This window comes from Triturus cristatus, chromosome 5_1 (assembly GCF_964204655.1).
Source record: "Triturus cristatus chromosome 5_1, aTriCri1.1, whole genome shotgun sequence".
Taxonomy (NCBI): Eukaryota; Metazoa; Chordata; class Amphibia; order Caudata; family Salamandridae; genus Triturus; species Triturus cristatus.
The window spans coordinates 910,523,819-910,548,316 of NC_140587.1; the positions used below are offsets into that span (position 1 = coordinate 910,523,819).

General features: G+C 42.2%; 1 protein-coding gene across 2 annotated transcripts in view; it reads left to right on the forward strand.

Annotated features, from left to right (window-relative positions):
* The window catches only part of ATP9B (ATPase phospholipid transporting 9B), a 2,296,170-nt gene that overhangs the window by 1,964,728 nt on the left and 306,944 nt on the right, over positions 1-24,498 (forward strand). For both annotated transcript variants that reach the window (XM_085605931.1, XM_085605930.1), the window contains exon 16: positions 6,783-6,944. In XM_085605931.1, coding sequence (XP_085462057.1) covers positions 6,783-6,944 — 162 coding nt within the window. The remainder of the gene's footprint in view (positions 1-6,782; positions 6,945-24,498) is intronic.

A 24,498-nucleotide genomic window follows, 5' to 3' on the forward strand; every position in this document is an offset into this window, starting at 1 on the left:
CGTGGGTCCCTTGCTCACTTTGCCACTGGATTCAAGATAGCCAGGCTGATGAGGGTTATGAACCCGAAACAGGTCCCAGGATGCTTGTTTCCGGTCCAGGGAAGACATGGCTTGGCAGTTCGGGCTGGACTGTTCCCATGAGGCACATGGTCAGACTGATTTGCATATGGTCATGTCTGAACTGGGGTGGTGGAGTGAGCTAAAGAATGATGATGGATTAAACCCAGAACACTTGACTGGGGATGAGTGTTTGATTTGCTCAAACGCTCCGTCCATCATTCCCTTTGGTATCGCTTTGTTCGCCCTAAGTTGGCAGGGTATTCCCAGACGTGGGTCCCTTGCTCACTTTGCCACTGGATTCAAGATAGCCTGGCTGATGAGGGTTATGAACCCAAAACCGGTCCCAGGATGCTTGTTTCCGGTCCAGGGAAGACATGGCTTGGCAGTTGTGGCTGGACTGTTCCCATGAGGCACATGGTCAGACTGATTTGCATATGGCAATGTCTGAACTGGGGTGGTGCAGTGAGCAAAGGAATGATGATGGATTAAACCCAGATCAGTTGACTGGGGATGAGTGTTTGATTTGCTCAAACGCTCTGTCCATCATTCCCTTTGGTATCGCTTTGTTCGCCCTAAGTTGGCAGGGTATGCCCAGACGTGGGTCCCTTGCTTACTTTGCCACTGGATTCAAGATAGCCTGGCTGATGTGGGTTATGAACCCAAAACCGGTCCCAGGATGCTTGTTTCCGGTCCAGGGAAGACATGGCTTGGCAGTTCGGGCTGGACTGTTCCCATGAGGCACATGGTCAGACTGATTTGTATATAGCCATGTCTGAACTGGGGTGGTGCAATGAGCAAAAGAATGATGATGGATTAAACCCAGATCAGTTGACTGGGGATGAGTGTTTGATTTGCTCAAACGCTCCGTCCATCATCCCCTTTGGTATCGCTTTGTTCGCCCTAAGTTGGCAGGGTATGCCCAGACGTGGGTCCCTTGCTCACTTTGCCATTGGATTCAAGATAGCCTGGCTGATGAGGGTTATGAACCCGAAACCGGTCCCAGGATGCTTGTTTCCGGTCCAGGGAAGACATGGCTTGGCAGTTCTGGCTGGACTGTTCCCATGAGGCTCATGGTCAGACTGATTTGCATATGGCCATGTCTGAACTGGGGTGGTGGAGTGAGCTAAAGAATGATGATGGATTAAACCCAGATCAGTTGACTGGGGATGAGTGTTGGATTTTCTCAAACGCTCCATCCATCATCCCCTTTGGTATCGCTTTGTTCGCCCTAAGTTGGCAGGGTATGCCCAGACGTGGGTCCCTTGCTCACTTTGCCATTGGATTCAAGATAGCCTGATTGATGAGGGTTATGGACCCGAAACCGGTCCCAGGATGCTTGTTTCCGGTCCAGGGAAGACATGTCTTGGCAGTTCGGGCTGGACTGTCCCATGAGGCACATGGTCAGACTGATTTGCATATGGCCATGTCTGAACTGGGGTGGTGGAGAGAGCTAAAGAATGATAATGGATTAAACCCAGATCAGTTGACTGGGGATGAGTGTTTGATTTGCTCAAACGCTCTGTCCATCATCCTCTTTGGTATCGCTTTGTTCGCCCTAAGTTGGCAGGGTATGCCCAGACGTGGGTCCCTTGCTCACTTTGCCACTGGATTCAAGATAGCCTGGCTGATGAGGGTTATGAACCCGAAACCGGGCCCAGGATGCTTGTTTCCAGTCCAGGGAAGACATGGCTTGGCAGTTCGGGCTGGACTGTTCCCATGAGGCACATGGTCAGACTGATTTGCATATGGCCATGTCTGAACTGGGGTGGTGGAGTGAGCTAAAGAATGATGATGGATTAAACCCAGATCAGTTGACTGAGGATGAGTGTTTGATTTGCTCAAACGCTCCGTCCATCATCCCCTTTGGTATTGAATGTAAATGACAGGCAGACAATAGATACCCTGGGAGCAAGAGTTGGGCATACAACTTTAGCAACTCTACAGAGTTGATGTGGTTAATCTCGAACGTAATCTGCACCTCGAATATTCAAGAAATACAGTTTGATTTGGCCTACTTTTCAAGCCGTCGCAGGCACTTGAAAGGCCAACTTTTTTTTTTTTAAGTTGCCTGGTGAAAAAAATACAAAGAAAGCTGATGTCCTTAATACATTTTATGCCTGCCGCACGTGCATCTACCCAGGGAATATTTTTCCAAATGTAATTCACCTGGATTTATAGAAGAAATAGATTTAATATTGAACATGTTAAAGCCGAACTTCAGATCCAGGTTAATTTGAAATATTCCTGCTGGTACTTAAAGAACTTTCTGAGGATGCCAACTTTGATAAAAAAGGCTAGTAGGTCTACTACCTTAGAACTCAAGTCCAGGTTCAGCACACTGCTTCTGGCACGATCATTCATTGTACTGGGGTAGAATTGTGACTTCTATGCCTGAAGTTGACTTTCAAATTCTGCTTGAAGTGACTATGAGTGCTAGTTTTTTCCCCATCTTTAAATAAGCCTGGCTATGTGTGAATGTTTCTCAATACTGCTGAGTGTGATACAAACTAGAGAGCGTAAACCCATTTCGACTTGTACTTGTGTCGGTCGCCTAGTATTAACCTACTTTTATATTATTGCGTGGCCCCTTTAGATGTGTCTGCATAATTCAACTTTTCACCTAATTTTTTGTTCTGAATTTCGACCCTTTGTCTTGACCGTCCACAATTTGCCTTCCTGCCTGGTGGTCACCCTAAGTCACAATGAGGGCCTGCCCATGCTTCTGATCTGCCCATGGGCAGTGTAAAAATTATATTGATTATTTTCATCCATGCACCTTAATGAAGATCCCGAGGCGACGTCTGTTAACCACTTGCACTTTGCAGATAATAATGACGTGCCTTTCCGGTGGCTGGGACTGCTGAGGGTTGTGAAGCGTGATAGTGTTTTGGAGGAGGCGGCGGTGCCACACCATCTTCATGTGTGAAGCAGGGAAACCGCAAATCTGTGCAAAAGCTCCGAGAGCGGAGTAAGCAGGCGTCACCATAATATGTTATCTTCTACCGGAGCATTCCACCCAAAAGCCTTTGCTTAGCCCGCTGTCGATTGTGTTACTCCCTTTGGAGGGCGGGAAGGGCTACAGACATGCTAGAAATGGGATTAAGTGTCCTCGGTCTCCTCGCTAGCTCTGGTAGTCACTCGTTGCTTCTCAAGGCAGTCAGCTGTGATGTATTCTTAATGTCTGATTGATCATATGCGCACTTTATTTTCGTGATGTATTTTTCACTATTGATGGCTTATACATATATTAGTTTTCCTCAACCCCGCACCTTTCCAGCACTGTGCCCTACTTCATTCATCGTTTATTTTAAAACTCCTTGATTTTACCAGCAAGTTAACATTCGACTTTACACGCGTATGCACGTGCATGTATGCATGTGTGTGCACTTACAAAGTGCAAACTTACGTGTGAAGCCACCGAGCGCAGTGAAAGGACAGGGCTTGGATAAAATGGGTGGGGGGGGGGGGGGGGGGGTAGAAGCACCTCGTGGTGTTGCAAGGCGTGGCAGTCTGCTCCTGTCGCAGCTGTAAGCGAGGGAGGTTCCCTTGTGTGGTGCATCGACATCTGGAAATTTGTTTAGCAGCGGAGCAGATGCAATTACTGTATAACCGCAGGCATGCTGCCTTTATGAATCAGATTATATTTTGTTGAGTGCTGCCTGCTTTGTTTCCCAGCAATCCAACAAGTTGAAAAACTATGCTGACAAACACGGCCCAATCAATTTTGATTGATCTCCCTGATCCACAATAATCTTTTAGCTGTCCCAGAAGATTTACCATGCATTGATAAGGCTGAAGTAAATGGTGAGCCTTTTACTGCCAGGCCAACTTTATGATCTGGAGCTTTTTAATCATTCATCGGCTTACACAACCACATATTTTCCATATTTTGACAACTTCTAGCAGCACCATTAATATCACAAAATTGTAATATGCTGATTAGGTAATTACATCATTCTGTAATCTTGCGTATTAATTTTCCTTGCAAAGAGCAATTTTGTGGTATAAATGTCAAAACAAATATTGCCTTGTGAATGCTTTGTTGGCTGATCTCAAAGAGGCGGGCCCTGCGTCATCTTAGTGCAAATTAAGAACACACCTTTGCTCATTACAGTTAGACAGCCGTAGAAGCATCCTGGTGGTTGCAATAGAACGATTGTGTACAAAGAGGTAGAAAGAATAATTTAAGGAAATAAAAGTCCATTGTTCAGTGGCATTGCAAGAATGCCATGGGCCCTAATGCAAGCGAAGCAATGAACCCATTGTCCATCAGTTGCTTAGTAGAAGACCGCCATAATTGGGGTGTGAAAGGCCTCTTGATTCCAAAGGCAGTCGCGGCTGGCATGACTCGTGGGGCGGTGGGCGCGTGGGGGGGGGGGATTTAAAAAAAAACAAAAAATCTTACCTTCCCGGGTCCTGCGCCGTCTTAGCTCCTGGCCGGGTCCTGTGGAACAGGAAGCAGGCAGCCTCCTTTCCCAAGCCAATCACAACACTGCAATGGCAGCGTTGCGATTGGTGGGGATGGCGCCCAGCCAGGCGCATATGAGGAGGCCATTTTCTCCATGTAGGCTGCATGCAGAAAAGGGAGAGTGCTCATGACTGGTTTGGTCAGCCCCAGAGGGCCGACCAAACAGTCAGGGCCCGCAGCAATTAGGCTAGTCACTCCTCCCCTGCCCTCCAGCAGATCCGCCCGCCCCCAACCAAACCCTTCTGCTTTCTCGCAGTGCGAGAAGCAGAAACATAAAATGGTAAAACTACCATTTTATGTTTCTGCTTCTCACACTGCGAGAAAGCAGTGGGGCGACGCTTCTCCCCCCTATTGGAGGAGCCGCCCCTGTTCAAAGGGTCCATGTGCACCCTGAAATTGTTGTAGTGATGATCGCTGTGCTACCACACTCCGCCATCGTGGGGGTAACAATGTAATGTAATATGGGAGAAACAGTCAGGTTTGGGACGAAGGGCCTAACGTACAAAGTGTTTTAATGATTGCAAACCCTCAGTTTAAGTAAATCTGAGGGGTTGTGACCACTAAAATACTTTTTGAAATATACTAAACCCCAAAAGTTGTCCGAATTCTTTCATGGGTTTAGGAAACAATAAAGAGCGAATATTTGTAAGGGGCGTGTGTTGGGCATTCCTTTGAAATACCGATTCATTATGGTATGTATAAGTGGTTTGCAACCAAAATCGGATAGATAGAGCTCGTAATCTGTGAACCTAGCTTTTCCGAAGGTGGCAATTTATTTTCAGTTTCATAGAGAACAGAGACTACAAACATTCTGATTCTTTTTTTGTTTATCTTTATTGGTATTTTCAGAATTTTTTCATTTCTTATTTCACATTACAATACAGAATATTTTAGTATAATCCTCAAGCATGCATGATATAATTAAAGAATAGCATTGTGGTTGTCAACAATGTGATACAATAGTTAGGATATTAGCCACTATTACATATACAAACATTCTGATTCTTGCTTACTGCAATGCAACCTAACAAGAATGAACGGGTATAAAGAGACGGAAGGAATACCAGGCAGCCACATGCCTCATAATGGAGGACCTGGGATGTACCTTCAGACGGACCCTAGTTTACACTCACCTACAATCAGTCATGTTCATCTTCCTGTACAAGAAAGAGTGAACCAGCCATGCCACCCTATCTGTCCTTTACTGTTATTTTTTAAACTCCTTCTTCAGACCATCGGAGGCAGCCATGGGCCTCCTTGCTGTTTGAGGATTTTAAGGCCTGCTCACGTTTTCAGCGGCACCACTCCATGCTTCCATTGTTTTCATGCATTTACTTCTTTATCACTGATCTGGTTAGACTAGGTTCTGTTCCCTTCCGCGCCCCTTGTCTCTCTCCACCCCTCCCAGTCTGTCCTACCCATCTGCGCTTAGAGTCTTCAGAATAAACGTTTCTGTTTACAAATATTCTAAATAAAATAAATGCATTTCTTGGTGCTTTCTGATTTAAATCCAGCATGACTTGCTGTTCTTGCCTTTTTGTACATCTATGATCAGAATCTTGCTAAAAATAATAATTGGTCATGTTCACACTGAAAAGTATTACAGTAGTTGTATGTCGGAATATTGTATGTAGAAATATCATTTGACAAAATATAGTGTGCTAAATAACCCCACGAGGTGTACATTTTTTATTATTAACTCTAAAGGGATGACTGCATTTGTCAGACGAAAGTCTGTTCCATTACAGCTGTTGAAGTGTCTGGTTTTGTTCTCTTTCTAAGTTTAGAACTGTACATATATCACATTCCCGTCACACTGTGCTCATCCACGGGGGTTCTCTCTTAAATCCACTGAGTATTGAACCAGTCGAAGTGCATTGTGTTCATGCGGTGAAGTGTACTTAAGAAAGGCAGACACAATCAGACTGGGGAGGAAGGCTGCATTTCATTATGTGAGATTCCAGTAATTGAAACCTCTTACGTACAGAATCTATAAGAAATCATATTAAACATCCTTAATTGTAATCTGTAAAGTATTGCTACGTATTGATGTTTAATGTCATTTTAATTGGACTGAAAACAGCATATGTGCCACAGCTGGGTGCTCTACACAGTATGCAACATTTTCCCTGTATATTAACAAGCTGCTTGACCTTTAACCTAAGAGCCCGTTATTTGGCAGCTGCGTGGTTTGCACAAGGGCGTCGTTGACCTTTAGCACTTCAACATGTCTTCTGTTCTGTGTTTTCTGTAGGTGGCTCTGGTACAGTGGACAGAGAGCGTCGGGCTGACTCTGGTGTGTAGGGACCTGACCTCCATGCAGCTGAAGACGCCTGGTGGGCAGATTTTGACATTCTACATTCTTCAGATATTCCCCTTCACTTCTGAAAGCAAGCGCATGGGCATTATAGTGAGGGTAAGCTCAATAGCGCACAGCATGTGGTTGAATGAAACTCGTTTAATTCTCTAGTTTTACTGCATGTTTTTTTTTCTATAAATGAGGGCGTAATTTACTCCTTTACCTTATTTACAAAACGTGTACTTTACATTGAACATCTGCAGATCACTTTAAAATCAATTAAGAGGTTACTTCTAGGGTATTTGCTGCCACCCTGTTGGGACTTCATTGTACTGTAATACAAAACAAGCATCAGAATGTTATTGTTAGTAAGAGTCAATTTAGTGGTACTCATTTTATCAACTTTATAAAGATGGATGTTGAGTAGTTCTGCCAGGGCTCAAATTCGCCCAGCAAGTTGCACACACATTTCTCATCGAGCAATTTATCACTTTTGCCAGTGACTGGTGTTCTGAGCAATTTCATTTTCATAATCATACCCTCTTACTTTAATGAATACTGCAGACTTGTTACCTTGAACCCCTTCTCTGCCCTCCAGCAGGATCCAGAAGGTTATTATCTTAGCAGTTCTCCATCATCAGCACCAGATTACTCTTTTGCTGCTCCTGCTGCAAGTCCATCAGGTACTAACAAGCCCGTAATGTCTCCACCCTTCACAGAATCCACTCCTCACACACACACAGGCACAATCTTGTGCACGTTGAGATTCGTGATCATTTATTTATTTTTCACAAATTCAGAGTGACATCTCCTCTGAAGGCTTTTGCCTTAAACTTTGCCCAGTTGCAGTTTTTAGATGTCAAGCGAGGACTCAAACTCTTCATGTCTATGGTGACTGGTGTCTATGTATGATGCAGCCTCCTGTGATCTCTGCCTTCCTGCGATCTCTCAGCTCTCCCACACCCAAACACTATGAGAAAAAAGTAGTTTGAATTACTTACTCTAAATCGTACTCTGGTTCTCACATGAGGATCCGTTCACCGAGATCCCCACCTCGGAATCAGTGTCACCACCTCAGAGAGCAGTGATGCTCCTCCTCCTTTTTGTGCTGTACTAATCATAGATTAGGATCTAGGATGAGCCCACTGACTCCTCATCCTCTGTGGCAGTACGCATAATTCAGAAACCGGCTCCATTTATCTTCATGAGAATAGCACAAGTCGTCAGACCTTATCCGGATTTAATGACTTTTTAGGTTTGGACTTAGAATCCCTTAAATTTCCAGAGTGCTGTCGTCTGGTGCAAGAAAATGGCAGTAAAGCAAACATCTTGCACCCACCTGAGCTTTCTGATATAGAATATATTTTAGACTTACTGAATGCCAGTGAAAAAGATAACTTGGGAAAGAAAGGAACTTCCTGTACACAAGTGTCCGGTTCTAGAACTGCTACACCTTATTCCTCACGCCAAATCCAACTTCTTCACTTACTTTCTTGTGGCCAAGCAAGCCTCTGCATCAACACTGATCTTTAGTGAAGCCCTAGTGGACACCAATTTTGATGCATAGGACAAGCCACGCTCTGCAACGACTGTAAGCAAACCCAAAAGATGATGTCTTCATGTCCTGCTAATGACAGAGATCATGGTAATTCAGGCATCCTCTGCTAAACGTATGCCAATCACATTCCTAACAGACAGCCAGGTAAGGAATTAAAGTATTGGGATGCCCTGGGAGGTAAAATGTCTGCCCAGTGAAGTTAAGATCTGCATGATGCCACACTATTCTTAAGCCTCGTGGGTAATGGCAAAAATGGAGAGCACCTTCTTAATTAAACACAGCACTTTCATGGACCATTCTCTCTGCACCTTACTGAGTCATGCTGGATTCAAACCACTGTTTTTGGAGGGAAAGCAGACAAGTCTGATTCATATTCATTTCCATGGACGACACCTCTGCATCAAAATGTCGAACAGTGCTTTGGTTTGGGGTATTTTAAACAGAGCAGAACCACTGCTTCTGCCTTTAGGATGTCAGTGGCCAGAGACTTCCACAAGCACTTCCACAGGAATAAGGGCTACAGTTGGAACAACATTCAGCCTCACCGACCTCAGCAATTTCTCTGACTTTACTGGACAGAGAATAAGGCTGAGGTTGCCAACAATAGCAGCACATTTCCTTCATTTTAAAGCAGGCCACTATAAACCACTTTTGAATGTTTTGGCTAATGTTGAGTGACACCCCTGTTATTGGACAAGAAAGAGGTATCTTGCAAAGATGGTCAGAGGTCACCTCGGAAATGTCGATCCTCCAGTTTATTATTTTGAAAAATCCTCGTCCATTCTATAGAAAATCCTCATTGCTTCAAAAACCTCCATCGATCACATGTTTCAAAACCTCTCAATCAAGGAGCTGTTGCATGATTTTTAAATTTGGAGAGAGGCAAATGTTCTTATTCCAGATTTCAGTGTTTAGTCCTCAGAACAGTGGATGCCCCACATCTATTCTCAGGTTTCGATCCCTACCGTAATATTGAGAACGTATAAATTCATCCTAGTGACCAGAAATAGATCCTAAAGGCACTTCTGGATCATGACTAAATTGTCTCAGTGGATATTCAAGGTGTGTACATCCACATCCCAATTTAAAGGTGCCACAGACTGTTCCCAGGCTTCACTGTTAGAGATGCACATTTGCAGTTTGTTATCCTCTCCTTCAAACTCTCATCTGCCACAGGATTCTTCACCACAGTGATGGCAGTGGTCATGGCTCACCTTCACAGGGTAATAATTCATGTCTAGCCAGAACGCGAGAGTACCCATTAATAAGATTTAACAAAGGTAAAGTACTTAATTTCATGACAGATATCACCTTGCTACTGATTACTCATGTTGAGCCACTCTCAAAACGGTATTGCGTAAGGAAGTGACAGTGAATTTATCCACTAATCGAAAACTGAAAAACTGAATCTTAGCACAGACAAATTGGGAGACATCCTTCACCACTGTGTTTAGATTAAAATGCTTAATTACTATCTGAGTGTATGAAAAAATGTCCATTTTGGAAATGCACACAACAAGAACACCTCAGTCTGCAAAATTAGCCTTAATTCATCTGGTAACCTTCTCCAATGCGCATGGTAATCTGTCTGGGCTTAATGGTATGATTAAGCTCGCTTATTTTTCAGGCCAGTGAAGCCAAAAAAAGAAATCTACTTTGATCACCTGTGATCAAGGCTGTGTGAGGCTGAAATGCATCAGGAGTATTGCAATTCCATTCTTCATGTCTGCAATTGCCCTGAGTGAGCAGCGTATTTGTTGATTTGACAGTGATATATATATTACATAATGGCGGCCGCCACTGTGTAGTTTAAGGTAGGAAGATATGAAGAACATTTTTGTTTTCCTATTACGTTAGGCGATGTTTGATGAACTCTCACTAAACTTTCAAAAAATAGTTTGTTCACGTCTGCTACTTACTGGAAAGTTTCGGGGCAATCTGTCAAGGCGGGCCCGAGAAAAAGGGGAGGGCCAAAACATGTGTACCCCATGCAAATTCATATAGGAATTTTAAGAAGCAATTTAGAAAAAAGTGGCCTGAAATCAAGACTTTTTATAAAAAACTCCTTTTTGTGATTTGATGTAAATTTCTTTAGCTGTTTTTGAAAAATCAGGGTTCAAAAGTTAATGATATCTGGATTGATGGTCCCGCAGGAGTTCCGCAGCCCTCCCGCGGTACCGCATATTGAAAAAATAGATCCATGTGATTGGCTGCAAGGGCGTTTGTTTTTTTCCCGTTGGCCTTTATGGTGCCACGGGAGTGATCGGTCTCGCAATACTGAGGAATCTAATTGACTGGCAGAAATATCAACAGAAATTGTTGGGCCGCCACTACAGGACATGGGGATTCAGCCCGTGTGTACTGAAGTAAAAAAAAAAGGATTATGCCACAAGGGGGCAGGATAGGGATACGCTGGCCCCTTGGAACTTGAGGAGAGTTTGGGGGTTACTTGAAAAAAAAAAACACTGTCCGGGGCCAAAATAAAAAAAATACATTGATGATGTGGGACCCAGCAAGGCCCCCAGGAGGTACCGTATGACTCTATTGGGAGCCAGCACTGCATTCCCGTGTGATCCGGCAGGAATACTGCGGTACAGCAGAGAGAAAATGAGGGGTAGGTGTATGTTGGGGGTTGGCCAGCAGTGGGGTGGTTGGCTGCCCTCAGGGGTTTGTGTACATGGCGGGCAACTCCACACAGCTCACAGGTGGAAAGCGTTGCCTACCAGGAGCGTTGGCTGCTGGGCACACGAAGGGCCCTGTGGCCAACCCTCTACTGCACACTATCAAAATGTATGTTCAGCGAGGTAATTGGGTGAATACGATAAGAAAAGATCCAGAAATTCCCTGACAAAAAGCGAACAGTAAAGTAACATTGTTAGGAAGGGTAATAAGTTCTTACCCTAGGTTAAAAACCGTAGAAATTTAACTGAAATACAATCGGTTAAAGTGGTGTTATATTTAGGCCTTGTAATAATATAAATACTATTGTTTTAAAAGAAAAAAAAGCTGAAATACACGAGTTATAGTTTACTGAGCTAATCATAACTTGCACCCTCACCATGCACTGCTTATGACCTTCTATATTACATCACTCATTAAATGTTAAATGACATAATTGATGACATAAGTGATGACATTGTATGCGCTTTCACAGAAAACTCACTAATTATTTACTAGCGTCTAGTTACATGATCCAGGTCATGTGAGTGACTATGGACAGCAACAAAATAACTCAAATTCTAAATCAAAACTCCACAAGATAAGGGTTCAACTTCAAACAATAAAGGTTTATTTTAAGTTTAGTCATTACAGAAGGCAAAAGATGGTTATTTAATCAGATAATTCAATGATTTATAGTAGGAAAGAGGTTTCAACGTTGTCGACCTCCACAATAAATTATCAAGAGTATTCTAAGTATAGAATGAGATAACAGTCTGACATGGAGACTGCTCAATATGAAAGCAAGAAAGGTCTGGCACCCATCACAAAAATTGTGTTTTTTATAGGGTTTCAAACATGGTGTGAAATGAGGAAATAATAATAACAACAACAAATAGATTTTTGTAAAAAAAAAAAAAAAGATATATTAACTTCAACACTTCTAGAGATGCCTTCTGCAGGCATAATTAATAGTATCCCTTAACTAAAAACAAAGGAATGACACTAAACTTTTGCATGTTGCATGTACTCGAGGCCTGTTTATGTGAACCTAAAATGACAACTATTGAAACATTATGTTGATTAACATATCTACTCTAAATATCCCCCGGTGATTTTTAAATCATCACTAAACTACTCAACACTGTTCTATATCAATACATCCATTAGTTTTTGTGTAGTCCAAGACACTCTCTCGGCTCTCAAGCACTAGCGATTCTAGACTATGTAAAAAGAAACTCACAGAAACTTTATCACTAAGTCCTTCAACCTAGTAACATTCTACGCCATTTTCCCCCTAAAACAAGAAACCAAATAAACACACTTACAAGTAAACAAACAAGCAACTAAATAAAACTACACAAATCTTTTCCAAAGTGAACAAAAATAATAAAAAATGATGAAAACGAATCACTTATAGTATTTCTACAAACATTTGTTAACTACAACAATGTGTTTCATTCCAAATCCACCCATCCTGAACATCACAGCACCCTGAAATAACTTGATAACTCTAAGAGGTATGCTCAAATTTAAATTATTGTGAGATTGTCCACTTAATTTCACCACAACCAAATCCCCAACAGCCACTCTCACATCAGTCACACCTTTGAGGGCATCATAGATAATCTTTCTTTGCACCTGCTTGTTTTTTTATTTTACCACAGCATCTTCAGCACTTTTCTGATTACATTTTATTCAGTCCATTTAATTTTTACCACCCTATTTCCTCATCCAAAAAGGACTCACAATAGTATTGGGCTGTCTTCTATGAGATAACTCAAAAGGGATTTGTCCAGTGGTGGCGTGGGGAAAAAATCTATAGGTTTTGATTCTTTCCCCCATTTCCTCTCTCCAATCTCTACCACATACTTTGGAAAGCTGCATTCCTTCTTTTAATGTCAGGTTAAATTTATCTTCCATTCCATTTGTCTGAGGAAGACACAGCAAACATTTTTTATGCCTAATACGTCTTTGTTTCAAGAACTTTTTCATTGTTTATGAAGTAAATTGAACACAATTATCAGTCAGGATGGAACGAGGTTACTCTCTTTACTGAAAATTATTTGCAAGAACTTAATTACAGAAGCTGTAGTAATTCCCATCACCACTGCTATCTTTGGCCCACTAGAGAACATATTCATCATCATTAGCAAAAAATAGGAAGTAGAACCCATTGTTATCGGTCCCAGAATGTCCAATGCCACTTCTTCCCAGTGTCCCCATGGAAGATCTCTACACACCATAGCTGGTTTTCTTACTATCTTTATCTTGTCACTTTGAGAGCATTCAAAACCTGCTCAATTTGAATGTCCATCGCCGGCCATCAATAGTCACTGTGCAACCTCTCTTTGGTCATACTCATTCCCAGGTGTCCAACATGAGGTTAATCTATCAACTGTCTTCTCAAATTCCCTTGAAAAACCAAGCGTGGACCTCTCAAAATCAAACCATCACCTACTGCTAATTCATTATACACTTTACTGAATACCTTCTCTGCATCACTGGAGGGTTTCCACACTTCCCCTTTAAGAGACTATTCCTGAACCTTAACAAGAGCATCATCTTTATTCAATTCCTCCTTCCATTCCTGTTCTAAGGTACGACCCTTAGAGATCTTACACACTTTGACTTCTTCATCCATCCACCAATCAATCCTCATGTACGTCAGTAACCTTTCTTTTATCTACCAGCCTTGAGAGACAATCAGCTGCTCTGTTCAAGACACCAGGGATATGCTTTACATTGAATATAAATTCCTTAAAGGCCACCAGCCAATTTTGAGCCCCTTTTAGACTCACCTTGATACCCTTGAATTCTTTTTCACATTGCTCATTTCACTCAAAATCAACTGTTTTCTTTAGTAGACCACACAATGCACTTGTTTTACTGGCAAAGTTTGGAATAAAACAAGAATAAAATTAGGCACTTCCTAAAAATGTTTGCATATCCTCTTTTTTTCTGCTCTTGACAAATTCTGTTTAGTATCAACTAAATCCTCCTTTGGCAAGAGAATGCTCAATTTGTTTAGCATTTAGAAACACTTCGCTCAGGTTAGAATCACCTTTCCCCCACAACTGTTTCCTCACTTTTCCATCGGTACATATCAACATGAATTAATCATGAATATGTTCCTCAGTTCTATTGCCAAAATTGCATGTGGAAGCAAGTTGTCATAAAGCAGTAACATAGTCCTCCACAGATTCATCACTACGCTGTGAACGCACCCCAAAGTGATATCTCCATAATTTTATGGAGAGTTTTTGCAAATAATATTGTATGCAAACATCATATTCATTTAGACTAGAATTAGCATCATTCCTTTCCTCGTCAGAGAGATTAAGACTGTTCTCAAATACCTCCTGTCCCAAGCAATGTGGAAGCAAAAAAGCTTTTGTTCAGCAGATAAATTAGAACCATAAACTTTTAAATAATTGTTGTATACTTTCTGTTATTTAGACCATTTCAGCAAAGTCTCCCCTGGTGTTGACAAGAAAAATGGCGGCGGTAAAATATTCTGCATAGTAGAATATTGGAAATTAGTCACCAACACTAAAACAGGGAGATACTTAAACTAAAGTTAAAAAAAAAAACTCTGGTATATGATCTAATAACCGAGAGGACCCAAAAACACTAACACTCAACCCAGTACCCGAGTTCTCCCAATTTCTCTTGAAAGAAAGGATTATCTGCAGTAAAAAAAAATGTGTTGCAGCCAGTAGGTGGCAGTGTAGTATAAATGTACTGTAGTACCAAAGAAAACTAGATGAACAATAATCATTCAGTAAAGAGAGACGTCTCTTCTGTGGCCTGAAACAATAGGAGCATTGGATACTCAAAACTATGCATAAGACAGGTGGTTGGTATGAGGTGAGGCACTCTTTATAGCAGTGTAGGCAGTGAGCCCCTCTTGGTTTGTTAGATCCTGTAATGCTAAAAAATGAGCCAAAGTATCACGGTTGAGTGCCTGTACACTTGTACAGTGCTAGTGATGCATGTGAGGGTTCAATGCTGTCTATAGCGTGCACAGACAAGACAAAGCGTGAGGAGCAATTGTGCACGAGAGAAGCTCCACGCGCAGGTAACGGTTGAGAGAAAATTAATGCCACAAACTACACTGTTAAATAATGAAGAAGATACACCGGTAAGTGGTAAAACAAAATTATGAATGCGAAAAATGATGTAGAGCCACACTGTCTTGCACACTTAAAAAAACTGAAAATAACGGGAAGGAGCATATTGTCTTAAAGAGCATTTCATAAAAACAAGAACAGTGCCTAGAAAGCTGCAGAGCAGAAGAGTAATTTTTCATTAGGCCGATAAAACTGTAGTCTCAGTGGAAATCGGGTAAATTCCAGTGTAGTAGGTACACACTTAAATAAATCCAAGACTCTGAGGAATGTTGAACACAAGTTGTTTATTCTAAGAGAAAGGACTGCAACCTCATACCCCCAGCTCTTTCTCCCCACTCTCTCCAGACTTTCATACAATAGTGATTCTAGTATAGAATGTGGAGAAAGGAACTCACAGAAACTCTATGACTAAGTCGCTCAAACTAGTAACATTTCATTACCCTCGGATGATATTTTTAAATCATCACCAAATTCTTAAGACTGTTCTTTATCAATTCATCCATTTGTTTTTTCTTCTTCAGAGTTTATTTCTGTAAGACTTTCATTTGATAATATACTTCTGCCTTGAAGTCAACCAGCTCAATCTCCTCCTGTTTCATTTTCCTTGTTGTTATCATCTTCTTTCCCCAATCGCAATTAAACCCTCCTTTAAAATAAACAACTTCTATAATTAAAGACGTACATTTTTTTTATCAGTAAGTCACCACCATTTACAAATCATTCACATATTTTTCTGATGCCTTCTACTAGCTTACTATAAACCAATAACCAATTGTCTCCCAAACACCAGTCTATCTCAAGAATTTAGTTTCATTCAAAATATCAGTTATATTTTTAATGTATTTTATAAATATCCTATTATCAGGTATGTAAGTACATCACTGCTGAGCTTTTATTACATGACGCACGCCACCTTTTCTTGCAAGCAAAATATCCAACGCAACACGATTTTGGTTAATCATTGCACTAATAGCTATCATTTCTTCATTAATTTTATTTAATGGACCTGCAGTATTAGTAGCCAGGCAATCCACTAAAGTAAAACATTTTCATATAATTAACATTATTTAAGGTCACACCATTTGGGGGACTCAACATTCCAAATATATCCATCAGTACTGATCCCAAACTACGCTTCACTCTCTTAAAACTCACTTAACTCATTTCATCCATACTATTGGTATGGTAAATATGGGGAAAAACTAATGCTAGGTAGCAGGCAGTTCTTAACTTGAGCCGGTGGTTTCCAGTGCTGAGCACCGGCACTTAATTGTCCACACTGCAGTTAGGACAGTCTGCCAAGTGGTGGCGCTGCACATCTAATTAGGAGATGAGCAGAACAAAGGTTGTTTATGAATACAATATACTTTAAAAATTACTAATACCTGCCTCCCCAGCCATTCCTTTAGCTTTGGGGACCTGGAATAATCTGAACTGTCACACTTGCAGGCGAGAGAGATGTTTAGTAGTTGTTTTAGCAATGATGACAGAGGCAATGGGTGGTGCAAGCTGCAGTGACCTCCTGCTCAGGGCCATGGCACTTATTATTACTGGTAGCAAGAACCCATCAAGTTATTAGGAATGTTAAAATAAGCTGTTGTGCCACAAATGTGGGTAATATCTTTGAATATAGGATCATTGCCTAACTTGAAATCTCTTCAAACTGTATAATTATAACTAAGCTCACCTATCACAACCTTAACAAAAGCATTAATTTCTTTGTTTCTCACGCATTATAAATACAACTCCTTTTTTTGCACATTTGATTTCCTAAAATGCTCCTTTACTTTTTCTTTTGCTTAAATCTTTCTAGCTTCCACAACATTAATAGAAGCTCTAAGTCTTTTTCATTATATTCGCTAATAAAAGTATAGTCCACATCCGTCAATTTGCATACATGCTTTTCATCACCAATAATGTTAGAATTATGGAATATAATAGGTCTAATATTTCCATTAGTAATATTAAAAATCCTGTCTTGTCCTAATAATTTGGACAAGTGAATACTACAATCTAAATCATAGGACAAAGCAAGGTGTAAATACATTTGCCTTCTGGAACTAAAGAAGGTAGGTGGGTGCAGATGTCGCAGATTGTTACATTAAAAACTTATCTATATTTATCTAACAGGTTAGCATATGTATTTTACTTATATCTATTATTTGTACTATCTCTATATTGAAAGATTTCTCTAACATAATCATGTAATATAGCATTTGATTTGATTTAGGCAGACCCAGCGGGCAAATCAACAAGATCCCTATTGGTAATTATTAAAAATATCACATCTTTCTTTAAAGAAACACTATTGAAAACAAAATCTAAATTTCTAAACAAGATACAGAATTCCCCAAAAATCAAAAGAGTGATGAATATACTTTTTATTCTGTTAGGATGTTTTATGTCGGCAGAATTAATAATGTAGGCATAAAGAAAGCAATTGGATTTGTATAGCACAAGTTCAGTTCAAATGTTCCTAAAATAATATAGACAGATTATTATCTTCAGCTGGGTACTTGAGATACAAAATTCTTCTTCTTAAAGTGTGGCTGGAACATAAAAATCAATCTTCTTTTGTTGCAAAATCGATTAAAGAATGCCGGCAAAAACATTGTTTTCTTCAAATGAAGGCATTACATATAAAATGGAAGCAAAATATGGGCATGAACAAAAATCTCTAACCAATATTACAGTCTATGAGTTATTCATGTACATTATGAATAATCCCAGAAAATATTATTTGAAGTCAGAAATTCAGCTACATCACTTTATCATGAAATTATTCAATGTTGACCACCATATTTTTCTATTCATATCTATTCATGGAGGTTCTGCCAACAGAAATCGATAGTCCCTCATTATAATTAAAAGTCTAGCAAATTCATATAAAACCATTTAATACATTCAGATAAAAACTTGTAGCAAAAATAGATCACAAGAATAAAACAGCATAAAAACTAGTCAAGCAAGATAAATATCTTTTTACATGAGCCACTAGTTTGCCACATGAGGGGGCTTTCGCAGTTTGAAGAGCTGTCACGACTGTAGAGCCTTCATCATTTTTACTCGAATGAACCACATACATCCTAGAAATTTGGCCACGGCAATCGCTATAGGCTCACATGTGTCTGACTTTAGAATCCTTAGCGCCTCTACACCCGACCTAGTGCCGAGAATTGAACAGATTGGTTTGAGCCATCTCTTCCTGGGAAACTTGTAAGCGGGGCAAAGAAACAGGACATGTGCTATAGTTTCCTTTTGTAATGGACATACAGTGCATTTATCTTCATTCGTAGAGTGCCATTTGCAAGTAAAGGATTTAATAGGGGGGGAACCCACTCTAAACTGATTATATAATTTCCTTTTGTTGGGTACAGTAATGAAGTCCCAATAGCATTCATACTTGTGCTCTTGTTTATGCTCCAAAAATTCCCTCGTCAGCGTAGGCCTCGTTAGGGATGGGAATCGCTTCAACATAATCATGTTCCAGGAGGCAGCCTTAAATTCTTTCTTAGATGGAAAGGGGTTTCCTACGGGATTCTCCCATAAGCTACTCATCCCCATATCACTCAAGGGATCTTTTAACCTTCTTAACCAGGTGATCTTACGTGAGCTGTCAGCCCCCCTGGTTTCAAGAAGTGCTTGGGCGTACAGGGACAGTTCAGGAGTGACCCAGAGCCTTCTCCAATATGCCACAGGTCTGTAACTAGCTATATCCTCGATTTTGTGGCAACCCAAGTCTAAATAAAGAGGCAGCAAAGGTGTTGATTGTGGAAGACCTAACAGAGCTCTCAGAAATGTGTTTTGGCCTGTAGTCAGGGGTGCCAGATCCTCAAAGCCCCACAGCTCCGCCCTGTACAATACCAAGGTGCTGATTTTAGTTTTATATATCTGTATAACAGGCGCCACTGTTTTAATATGGGTAATTCTCTGTTCCTTCCTGAGTACTCCTGTCAATTGGGCATGTTTGAGAGCCAACATATCGATCTGGGGTTTCCAATTTAGTTTTGTTCCTAACGTGATTCCCAAATACGTAAAAACGTCAGTCTGCTCTAGTTGGACTTTGTTCATAGAGACACTCCCTTTGATGACTTTACGATTGTGGAGAACCATAAACTTGGTCTTCTCCACATTTACCACAAGGTCATAATCGTGGCAAAAACACCTCAAACCTGGTAAGGGCTAACTGCAGCCCCTTCTGAGTCTTGGAAATTATCAGAGTGTCGTCCGCAAACATTAGTAGTGGTATCTTCTTGCCTGCCAGGCTAGGGGCGTCTGTGGGATAGTTAGAATAATACTGCACAACCTTGTTGATGAATAGAGAAAACAGGGTAGGTGCGAGAACACACCCCTGACGAACCCCCTTGGAAATGGGGAACTTGTCCGTAACTTCCCCATTTATTCCCCAGCGAACCTGAGCAAAATTGGAATCATGTAGGGTGATTAGGATAGCCAATATTTCTGATGGCACCCCCATATCCATAAAAGCTCCCCACATTTTTGCGTGGGGCACCAAATCAAAAGCCGATTTAAGATCGATGAAGGCTGCGTATAATGTACCTCCTCCTATGATGGCCACCAGCCAATAAATAATCATAAACCTAAAAACCTGGTCTATAGTGCCAGTATGTGGCCGAAACCCTGCCTGTAATGGTGACATAATCTCTGTTTCATCCATCCACGTCTGGATTCTACATAATAAAAGCCTGGCTATGATTTTTTGGGTGCAGTCGTTGAGGCTTATTGGCCTATAGTTCTCAGGTTTAGATCGATCCCCCTTTTTAAAAATCGGGATGATCTTTGCTCCAGACCATGTTTACGGGATGAGAGCGCCACTAGCTATAGCATTAGCTAGTAGCTGAATATAAGTCACCCAATTATCCCTGCCATGCATAAACAGATTCGCTGGTATACAGTCTAGGCCAGGAGCCCTGTCCTTCGGGATTAATTTGAGGGCATTTTGGACCTCTAACCTCTAACCTAGAAAAATGCGGGTTGGCGGTAGGGTTGGGCATAAATAAATTGGTCGGTGGTATCATCACTAGCAACAAACTGGGCCTCAAAATGTGAGGTCTACAGCTCGGGAGTGACATGATTAGCGGGGCTTGGTTTGGTGCGCCACTGCCCCATTTGACAAGATGCCAAAAGTTAGCCACATTTTTTTCCTTGTTGGCCCTAAGTAGATCTTGCCAATGATTTTCGTCCCAGACCCTTTTGGCTCGAGTTAAAGTTAGCTTATACCCAGCCCTTGCCTTTCTAATGTCGTTTATGTTCTTTAATCTAATGGCTCCTGATTGTGCCCTGTAGGCCTCTCTGCAGGATTTATTGTGCCACAAAGCTGCCTCTGGACAATGTTCTTTCCTAAGTATTTTTGTCTTTTGAGTACATTTAAAAAAAAAGTTTTGTGAACAGCTCTGTATGGACCTGTAAAGTGATCAAATGTATATCCTCCTGGGTATGGCAATCAAGGAGGGTGGCTGTCGAGCGCTTAACCAGCGCCTTCATCTGTTCTAGGTGCCCTTCATTGGCAATAACCTTAGCCCATTTGACTCTCCTGGAGTCATTGGTGAGCTTAACCTCTACAGTAGCCTTCGCAGTTCCCTGGTAATTATAAATGGGGAAACCTGGAACCTTCAGTGAAAGGACTAGGGGATTGTGATCACTTTCGGTCCGTTCCTGTACTACCATATCTTGTAGGGAGTACCAGAACTCCAAGTTCAGAAAAATATAACCAATACGGCTGCTTCTCAACCCATTATTGAAAGTATGAGAGCCCCGCCTATCTAACTTAGACCTCCCATTCACTGCCCTTACTCCCTGTTCCAGGCATAGCCCTTTCAACTGTAGTGCAGACTCAGTCCATCTTTTTATAGGCAGGAGATCAAGGGACAGGATGTCCCATTGTGCATCCTCCTCAATACTGAGGTTGCCATTCTCATGGTCAAGGGGCTCAAAGGTGCAGTTGAAATCCCCTACTATTATCAGATTACTGCGTCCCCTGTGCTGACTTAAGAAGCTATCTAAGAGCGCAACTGTACTGGAACCTCTACCCCCTGCGGTCCCTCTAGCGTAGCCATTGATAACCAATATATCCGGAAAATTACCCATCCGGAGTCTGATAACTATTATATCCCTACTGTCGATCTGGACTTCCTCCACTTTATAGCCTGCTTGCTGTCTGACCCAAAAGACAAGTCCCCCTATGGGTCTACCCCTCTGTCCCCCCATGTCCGCTTTATAAAAATTAAGGAAACCTGGGTGTTAGATTTGTTCTAGTGCCCAGGTTTCCTGAAATGTCCAAATATCGTGGTTGTCAATAAATGCTGACCATTCAGGTGAAGATATTTTAGAAGAAAGACCAGCAATATTCCAACCGACTAATGTTAAATTTGTTTTTTTTTGGCCCTTGGTTTAGAGTATTGGAAGTGATCAAGGGGTTAGGAGCTTTGGCATTATCCAAATCCATCTCCCCAAATCCGCTAATGGGCATGAGAAACACTGCTAGGAGGGGTGTAGAAAGTTGGTCCACCATCACTGTGCTACTCCTGTACACCCCACCTTGTCCTTTGTCCCTCAAGGTGTCAATGCCTCCCTCATATCCTACCCCTACCTGTTTGGTGTTCCTGTTTGGAGTAAGTTCCATAATGTTCGTAGAATTAGGATCTAAAATATTCTCGCAAATTTCCATTAGGTCATATGCGCCTGTGGAAGTTAGACCGGTAATAGAACCAAGTCAATCAATGTCATCTAAGGAGGCAAAGATGTCAAAACGGTTATATGTAGAGACTGAATAATTATATTTGTCATACGCTTGTAATACCACCCCCCGTGTACTACACCTATTATCTGGAGGTGGTTGGTAAAAAAAAAACCTAGAGGGAGGATGTTAATGTAATTTGTCGTAATTTGTCGATTTCCTGCTCTTTCCATAATATGTCGAAAAAGACCCTGAGACCCAAAGCTTAGAACCACACAGTCCCCAGGCAGGGACTTGAGTGATTTACCAATCCATGGTACTCTTGGAGCCATTTTGAAATTACGGAAAAGGTCTTGCTTTATACCTGTCCTATCCGTCAACAGATGTAATGCCCTGTCCCTCAATGTAGACCAGTGTTCCTGTTTAGTAGACGGTAACACTGGGACATTGGCCAAGACAACTGTGTAGGGTGTCGAGTCCGGAGGGAGATGTAAGGACATATGGACATTATAATTGCTGATAGCACGTTGCTGGGGAGCCCAAATACATGAATCACCTGCTGCCTGAGCTGGTGGAGGAGGTACAACGCTATGAATGGGATGCAAGGATAGGTTGGCCACAGATGCTATAGCAGCTGGGGGTATGGGGCATTGTATAGTGTTTGTGAGTGCTCTGGTATGTGATCCACCCGCCAACTGTGAGTCTGTCCCTTCCCCCTGCCGCACATTGGAATTGGTTAGCAAGGTGGTAGAGATACACTGCTCTATTTTAACCAGCCTTCCTTCTATCAGATTCAATTTGTCTAAAAGCGGGTTAATCAGGGCTAGGAGTTTATTTTCTATCCATGTGCAGAATGCAGCCTTGGACGGGCATGATACTAGGTCAGTTGTTGCGGAAGTGGAGGTGGTTATACAAACATTATTGGGAACAGATTTTGTCTTTAAACTTGCTTCGCTCCCATTTTCACCCACCTTACATTTGATTGCTCTAGGTACCTGCTGGTTGGATTTAGTGGGACCTTGAGCTTTCCTTTTTTCATAAGGCGGTTCTCCCCCGCGGACCAGACAAGTCTTCTGTCTCCTCGTATGTACCTTGGGGGTCTCCGAGGTATGGACTGCGTTACCCAAGCTGGAAGGTGGAGATTGTGGTAGTACCAATGACAACTGACTAGATGGTGGGATTTCATCATCGGTGGCAGTGCAATCGGGAAGAGACGATGGCGCTACACTGCTCAAGGGTAATTGGGGACCCAGCGACAATCTGCGTTCAGTCAGCTGAATCTCATGAATCAATGCTGATTTGGCCCTAGAAAGAAACGCATCTAGCGTCCCCACAACACCCGATCCCACCCCCGCCTTGCGCTTATTCATTATAGCTGTAGCCTAAGATCAGCAACAACAGAAAATACAATGCTTACAGTGGGACGTTAGGGGGGTGGCCCAGCCCAGACCAGACTCTACCAGTCTCTGACGGGCCCGCCCTTGGTCCGGGCTTCGTCCCACGCCGCGGGGGGAGAGGCAGCGCTTTATGCGCGGTGACCACGCCTCCCCCTCACTCGCGGCAGCTGCATTGTTGATGGTGCATCCTGGGGGTTGTAGTCCTCTCCCAGGGTGGTCAGGCAGTTCCCAAGGTGAGTGGCAGCACCAGAGCGTCCCGCACGGCCGACTGCCTGCAGGGCGGCAGAAACGGCAACGGAAGGTCTCCCAGTGGTGCAGATATCAAAGTAAGCAGTGGCAGCTAAAACAAGAAAAGTCTCCCGCGCCGCGGGGGGAGAGGCAGCACTTTATGCGCAGTGACCACACCTCCCCCTCACTCGCGGCAGCTGCGTTGTTCATGGTGCACCCTGGGGGTTGTAGTCCTCTCCCAGGGTGGTCAGGCAGTTCCCAAGGTGAGTGGCAGCACCAGAGCGTCCCGCACGGCCGACTGCCTGCAGGGCGGTAGAAACGGCAATGGAAAGTCTCCCAGTGGTGCAGATATCAAAGTAAGCAGCGGCAGCAAAAACAAGAAAAGTCTCTTTCTTCTGGTTCAGACTTTGTCAGATGAACCCATTCATAATTATAATGATAATTAGAATAATAATATCACTTATAAAGCGTATGGCTACTTTGCACCAAAGTGTCCCAGCTCTAGGTAAAGTGACCCATATCCCCATCACAATAAATTGTACTTGAAACATGGTCCATTAGTCTGACCTAAACTTTCACGTTTTTAGCTTTTTGCGGAACAGTGGTTTTGAAGGTTCCTGTCAAATTAGAAGAGGCAGGAAGTTCCATTGTTTGGCTGTTAGAAAGCTAAAAGTGCATCCTGTAATCCGCGCCTATTTGACAATGGGGACCAATTCTAGCAGAGACTGTGCAGATCTTGACCTTCTAGTAGGAACATAAAACTTAAAAAAAGGGTGCAAGTAGTGGGTTTCCTTGTTCCTAAGGATCTTATGACAGTTACACTTTTCTTTAAAGGCAAGTCTTTTCTCAAGCAGTAGCCTGTTCAACTTTGAAAGAGCAGACTGCCTAGTTAGGTTCAATAGCAGACGAGCTGACTCATTTTGTGCACGCTAAAGTCTTATCAGCTGAGACTGCGTAGCTTCCAAATGAAGAACATTACAATAGTCCAGCCTTGAAATAA